This window comes from Dendrobates tinctorius, unplaced genomic scaffold (genome assembly GCF_039654945.1).
Source record: "Dendrobates tinctorius isolate UK_male_01 unplaced genomic scaffold, ASM3965494v1 ptg000023l, whole genome shotgun sequence".
Classification (NCBI taxonomy): Eukaryota; Metazoa; Chordata; class Amphibia; order Anura; family Dendrobatidae; genus Dendrobates; species Dendrobates tinctorius.
In genome coordinates, this window is record NW_027361691.1 from 7,938,848 (window position 1) to 7,946,053 (window position 7,206).

At 43.5% G+C, this 7,206-nt stretch overlaps 1 protein-coding gene across 4 annotated transcripts in view; it reads left to right on the forward strand.

Moving 5' to 3' along the window:
• The window catches only part of CCDC81 (coiled-coil domain containing 81), a 30,538-nt gene extending 23,546 nt beyond the window's left edge, over positions 1-6,992 (forward strand). For 3 of the 4 annotated variants that reach the window (XM_073569243.1, XM_073569241.1, XM_073569244.1), the window contains exons 11-16: positions 119-226; positions 1,478-1,647; positions 4,189-4,267; positions 4,488-4,714; positions 6,000-6,125; positions 6,710-6,992. In XM_073569243.1, the coding sequence (XP_073425344.1) occupies positions 119-226; positions 1,478-1,647; positions 4,189-4,267; positions 4,488-4,714; positions 6,000-6,125; positions 6,710-6,848 (849 nt within the window). In that variant the 3' untranslated portion in view covers positions 6,849-6,992. Of the gene's footprint in view, positions 1-118; positions 227-1,477; positions 1,648-4,188; positions 4,268-4,487; positions 4,715-5,999; positions 6,126-6,274; positions 6,685-6,709 lie in introns of those variants that run through there. The other variant, XM_073569245.1, reaches the window with a different exon arrangement.
• Positions 6,993-7,206: the final 214 nt, after the last annotated feature.

Consider the following 7,206-nt stretch of genomic DNA (forward strand, 5'->3'; position numbering starts at 1 on the left):
CTCTGAAGTATCATGCAGGATGTAACTTAAGGTAAGTAATGTAATAAATTTAAGAATTAATTCAACTTTATGTACATTAATTCCGCTAATAAACTTTATTTCTCCGCCTTTTTATTAGGCACAAGCTCAGGTGAATCGAGAACAGAGAGAGAAAGATGCAGCGTACAACAGAGGTGTAGCAGAGGCCATCAGGAACGGGCAGAATGCTAGGAGCGCTGAGTTTTATGTAAGAGCTTTAATAAATCTTGAGCCACCTTTAAAGGGGCTGTCCTGATTTATAATATTAATGATCTAGTGATTAGGAGCGGAGCTGCAGATCTTTGCAACGTCCTCTGCTTTCGGAACAGGACTGTGCTGATCCAACTGTGTTCTTTGTTTTCTTCCGGTCACCGGCAGAGATGACGACAGCTGATCAGTTGTAGCTGTGTAATAGTCAAAACACATGCATGGAGAGCGCAACAAACAGGCTCTCCATGCATGTGTTGTGACTGTCACACACCCACGCCACATTCAGCTGCGGCACCGAACAGCTGATTATCGGGAGCGCTCCAGGTATCTGGTGTCCCGATACAGCTATTCGGTAAGTTCTATAGCTATTCAGATAAGGAATTATCTGAAGCTAGTTGCTCATCCTTAGTGATAACATGAAGAAAAGTGCCTGATAGCAAGGAATTGGGAAGAGGGTTGATAATATGAAGAAAAGTTCCTGACAGGATGAGACTGGTAAAAGGGGTGATAACATGAAGAAATGTTCCTGACTACATGGGACTGGGAAGAGGGGTGAAAACATGAAAAGTTCCTGACTGTATGGGAGTAGGAAGAGGGGTGATAACATGAACAAAAGTTCCTGACAGCATGGGAGTGGGAAAAGGGGTGATAACATAAGGCAAAGTTCCTGACTGCATGGGATTAGGAAGAAGGGTGATTACATGAAGAAAAGTTCCTGACAGCATAGGAATAGGAAGAGGGGTGATAACATAAGGCAAAGTTCCTGACTGCATGGGATTAGGAAGAAGGGTGATTACATGAAGAAAAGTTCCTGACAGCATAGGAATAGGAAGAGGGGTGATAACATAAGGCAAAGTTTCTGACTGCATGGGATTAGGAAGAAGGGTGATTACATGAAGAAAAGTTCCTGACAGCATGGGAGTGGGAAAAGGGGTGATAACATGAAGAAAAGTTCCTGACAGCATGGGAATAGGAAGAGAGGGGTGATAACATGAAGAAAAGTTCTTGACTGCATAGGACTGGGAAGAGGGGTGATAACATGAAGAAAAGTTCCTGACAGCATGGGAGTGGGAAGGGAGGTGATAACATGAAAAAAACTTCCTGACAGCATGGGATTGGGATAGACAATACGGTATATTTTTTTTTTAATGAAGACTGCAGAATTGCTTCGTTTTTGATGCATTAACGAAAAAATAAATGATAGTAAAAGTGTACAATGGCTTTAAACGATTAATATTCCTTGTTGCAGAGATCCTACATTTTCCAGAGGCGGCCACTGACCCCTCCAGCTTTAGTGAAACAAGAGCAGTACTACCAGTCGCTGACTAGGCAGATGGCCGACAGAAGAGGCAAAGAAGTGAAGGAGAAGCAGGACCAGGACTTACTGGCCAGGCTCGAGCAAGTCCAGCTTGCAGAAGAGTAATGTCTATTTTCCCAATTTCTACGTCTATACATGTAATTGGCATACAGAGTGGCGGAGCTGCCTCTTCCATACGCTCTGATAATGCAGTCCTGTGTAAAACCCCAGGTAACACATCATGACGTCACAACACATTGCACCAAACCACCAAGTCAGCTCTGCTACACCTGTAACAGATGCATATGACATACTACATCATTTGTCGCTTTTCTGCATCTTCTATGTCCCTGAGCCTTTAGGTTCCTGCTAGATCTGATAGAATCCTGATTCCTGCTCCGAGATCTGTATCTTCTTTTATGGTCTTGAGATCTCACAGCTTCACCTGATTATTTTATCCCGGTCTTACAATATCAAGTGAGCACAGTAATGGATAGCTTTGCAATTCTTAAAATATCTGGTGCAGATCTTGAGACTTATCAAGTGACCTACCCTGTTCACAGCCAGAGCTGCATTCATAGTTCTGCTTGAAATCTATTAACACTATACTATTAAACACAGCCCTAAGATTAAAAGTGAACCACGGTTTCATCAAGCCATACATAGATTAATGGTAAAGGTGCGTATAAAAAAAAAAGTCTGTAATGTAACTTATCAGAGAATTCTGACTTTCTCCACTTATGAGCCACTTCTCATCCCCCTTGCCTCCTCCTTAAATCACAATCACCTCTGGAAAAATACAGCTCAACTCAATATTACTCAAAATGAGAGAGACTGATCTATGAGGGAGGGGAGGAAGAGTGAGGAAACCGACAAAGGGAGACATGGAAAGATCGTGCTGAGCTTTTTAACAAGTCTTTTACCTCTCCCCAGAGCTGGATTCACATCTACACTGATTCCCCCACTCTGCTGCTGCTTCTCTCTATGTGCTAAGGTGAATGAAGAGCAGGAATCGCTCTCTGTGTAGGTGATTTCATAGCAGTCTCTTCCCAGTAACTCAGAGTCAATAGCATATTAAGAGATGGCAGCTGCAGAGGGGAAAACTGGTGAAAATGGAGGGATACGAGACATGTAGTGGGCAGAAATAGTGTTATTCCTCATGTACACAGAACAGCTTATTCTGAAAAATGACCTGAACGTACAGTTACCCTTAAAATCTTCTATACAAATACTGGTTAAAAGTTGATGGGAATACGACCGAGGAGGATCTAGCAGAATTCTAAATCCAGCTCTGGCTGTGAACGGACTAAACAACGTGATTTAACCCTATATCTGTCCAAGATGAGAAAGCAAAGTTACTCAGCATTATAGAATCCATATTATTACATATGATTGACACTGTATATATTATAGCTTCAAGATTGTTTGACAAAACTTTTAATTGCGTTACTCAAATCTGCCACTAGATGGCAGTATGTGCACGGAGAGACACAAGCGCATGTCACTATTTGTTTGAGAGGCTCTGATATTCACTGATGGCACTCTTTAAAGGGGTGGTCCGAAAATTAATATTGATTTTCATCTTGATTGTCTCTATATTTATTTTAATAATATAATAGTTTTTTTTGTTAATATGGTTTAGTTAAAAACTCCCTACCCTTCCCTCTCTAATGGGCTTTATTTGTTTTAACCAATTTCCGTTTTGACGTCACTTTGTTTGTGAAACTCCAGTCCATGCTCTGATGCTCAAAAGGGATGTTATCAGGGGTCAGAAACTGTGGTCACTGCCGCAGCCTCTGCTCCCACCCTAAAACAAAGCAACATCAGCGACGTCCGTTTCATGGCTAGGCTTGTTCCTGCTGTACTGAGCATGCATCGGTCCAAGATATGCTCAGTACAAGCTCCCTTCTTCATGTGCAATATTCTTCGCAGTGCACAGTGACAGTGCGCTCCCTCACTGGCTCTAATTAGAAGAGATGAGCCAGCAACAGAGCGCAATATCAATGCACATTGTAAGGTAAGAAGGCGGTGAGCAGAGATCATCTCTGTTGCCTAAAGTGGCATCTGTTTTGGAGCGGCTCTATTAGCTCATTTTCTCCTTGCAATGAACATTGACAGTGCGCTCTGTTGCCACCTCGCTGCTTCTAATTAGAGCAGACAAAAGAGCGAACTGTCACTGTGCACGGTGAAGAATAATGCACATTACGAAGGGCACTAGTACTGAGCATACGTCAGAATTGACAACCGACGCAAGCTCAGTACAGCATTAACTAGCCTAGCCCCTGAAACAGACGTCACTGATGACGCTTCGTTTCAGAGTGGGGACAATGGCTGTGGCAGTGACACACTGACCATCCCCAGCACTGGCCAATTTACATTGCGGATATATTTCGCAGCATGTACATGAGATTTCTTAAAATCTGGCACCGTAAACCGCTATAAGCGAATGCACAGCATGAAATCCTTTGCATTTTTTTACCTATTTCTATACCGATATAACAGAAAAAGTTCAGCAATTCGATGTATTATTTTTAAGATCTCTGCTTGCTATAAGCGATTTATATCCAGAGACGAAATATCTGTCTGGTGGTCAAATGAGATATTTGGGCTGACTGTTACTAGTAGGACCAGCCACTCATATTGCTTTGTGTCTTACCTTCTAGGTTGGCCGCTCAGAGGTCTAAATATTTACGGGAGAAAGCTGAACAGGTTGTGTGTTACAAGAACGCCCTGGACTCGCAGGTAGGCCTACACCCATGACTGCCGATCTTCCAAGCCAGCCGGACTTCCAGAAACAGCGCCACTCATGTCGTCAGGCTGTGTGTGTTATTGCAGCTAAGCCCCATGTACTAGTTGACCTTCAATTTTCCACCATTCCCATGGAGCTGGTTCAGACACGGCCTTTCCACACTCCCATGTTGTCCTTTCCGATAATAAAAATCCATATTTGCTGTTAATGTAGGTGAAAATGAAGCCCGTTTTTGCTCTGCCACCTGCGACGGAGAACACAGAACCAGTATTTGGCCAGAATGATATGACCAATGAGAAACTGGAGGACAGGAAGCGGCGGGCACAGGAGGTGTACCAGCACCAGCTACAAGCCGCAGCAGAGCGGAAACGCCTGGCCGTGCTCAACGACCTGGTGCAGCAGAGGAAGGAAGCCGACATGTTACATCGCTCTAAAGAACGGTATATGCAGACGTAATGTGTGCAGAAAGAGAGATTAGCCAAGAATTGTGCAATGAGTTACGTACCAACCTTGTTTAAGTAGGAATGGAGGTAGGGACTGCATTTTAAGAAAAGTGTATGCCTCAGTAATTTGCAGGGAGGCATTTCCAGAGTGCAAAAGGGAAGCAGGATTATTTGTACCTGCATAACTTACATGGAAAGACCAGGAGAGAGTACTATCTGTACCTTAATAATTTATAGGCAGAGGCAATGAGCTAGTATGATCTGTGACTAATGTACTTACAGAGTGAGAAAGGAAGTAATACTATCTGTGCACACATAATTTAAAGGGTGAGAAAGGGAGGTAATACTATCTGTGCACACATAATTTAAAGGGTGAGAAAGGGAGGTAATACTATCTGTGCCTATAGCATTTATAGGGTGAAAAAGGGAGGTAATACTGGGCTAATGTATTTAAAGAGTGAGAAAGGAAGGTAATACTATCTGTGCCTTGAGCATTTAAAGGGTGAGTTAGGGAGAAAATACTATCTGTGCCTACAACATTTACAGAATGAGAAATAGAGGTAATACTATCTGTGCCTCCAGAATTTAACGGTTGAGAAAGGGAGGAAATACTATCTGTGCCTATAGCATTTATAGGGTGAAAAGTGGAGGCAATACTATCTGGGCCTAATGTACTTAAAGAGTGAGAAAGGGACGAAATACTATCTGTGCCTACAACATTTACAGGGTTAATGTACAGCATTTACAGAGTGAGAAAAGAAGTTAATACTGTCTGTGCCTTGAGCTTTTATAGGGTTAGAAAGGAAGGAAATACTATCTGTGCCTGCAGCATTTACAGAATGAGTAAAGGAAGCTGGATTTTTTTGTACCTACATAATTTACATGGAGAGACAGGGACACAGTACTATCTGTACCTGCATAAATTATAGGCAGAGGCAAGGAGGTAATACTAGCAAATACAGGATTAGAAAGGGAGGTAATACTATCTGTGACTACAGCATTATCAGGGTGAGAAAGGAATGCAGCACTATCTGTATCCACTTTATTTATATGGTGGATCAGGGACACAGTACCATCTGTACCGGCATAATTTACAAGCAGAGGGAAGGAGGTAATACTATCTGTGCCGACAGTGTTTGCAGGATGATAAAGTGAATCCGTACTTCATGTACTGCCATCACTTCCAGGCGGTGAGAGGGCGGTAACACTTTCTTGTACCTGCATAGGCAGAGCGGGTAGAAATCTCCTGACATCGCTGCTGTTTCTTACTCCTCTTCCTCAGGTTATTGTCAGATCGAGCAGCGGAGTTTGAGAAGATTCACAGATTACAGAAGGTGTTACAGGAAGACTGGACAAGGAACTCCGAAATAAAGAGACAGAAGGAACACAAGGAGGAGCTCTACCTGCAGTAAGTGCAGCAGCGGCGCCCTCTCCTGCTCTTCATCAGCAGAAGCGAGGCAACCCCTGATTTTATTAGATGGGTAAAATAGCAGAGCGCTCGTAAAAACAAGTAACTTTATAATTTACCTCTTTTTAAAACTTCTCTCCGTTCTCAAGAACAGAGGGATTTTTGTTTATTTTGCAGCAGCTTGTTGCCACCCCTGCGGTCTAAGAGTGGCCGGTCTTCTAGTGAAGGAACGCACGCCGCTTGCAGGATTGACTGGACCCAGTACACTGCTCTCATGCTGCTGCTTAGTTTGGACTGTCAATCTTCAGGAGCGCACAGTCCCCAGTAAGGAGAGAGCTGGGAGGCCGGAGAGCAGTGCGCTCCTGAAGAAGAGGAGATGAGAGAAACCCTTTAATGGCACGTTCCCATGTTATATTTCCTCTGAGGGTATCTATATATACAGTACATGAAGAGGTTGACCTGCACATTTCACCATTCACATGAGGAGTCTAAAAAGCCCTCGTGCCACATATGCATTAGGGCCCCAGGGGCGTCAGGTTACACCTCTGCCTCACTGTTGTAACCTGTCTTCTTATTCCATCCAGGGCCCGAGACGAGCTCCTTTTAGATCAGTTTGAGAAGTACCGTCGCTGCTTCCAGTGTAAGAGACGCACATCCAACTGCGGAGAGACCAACGTGTGGTGCGAGTCCAGATATATCCCCGGATCCCGGCTCATGGTTTGATACCATCTCCCTGTCCAGATGCTCCCTGGGAGCCACAGTTGTGACTGTGCCTTGTGCGGTTGCAGTTATTCACAATGATGGAAGTCTGCATACTAATTATAGTCTATTATAAAACTCAAATAAAAAGACCCGTCCGTCCTACAACTCCATCTCTGCCTGCGCCAAGAATAAATGTAATTAATGGGATCTGCAGCGGCACCAAAGACATTGTGGTTCTGAAGGCAGATTAGTCCTTTCAGAGGAAAAATGGGGAGAAATCCAATTAGCCCTCCTATTCATTAACAGAGGATTCACTTTACTCCACTTTATAACAGTCGTTTATTGAACCTGAATGTCTAAAACGTGGCCGTTATCTCAG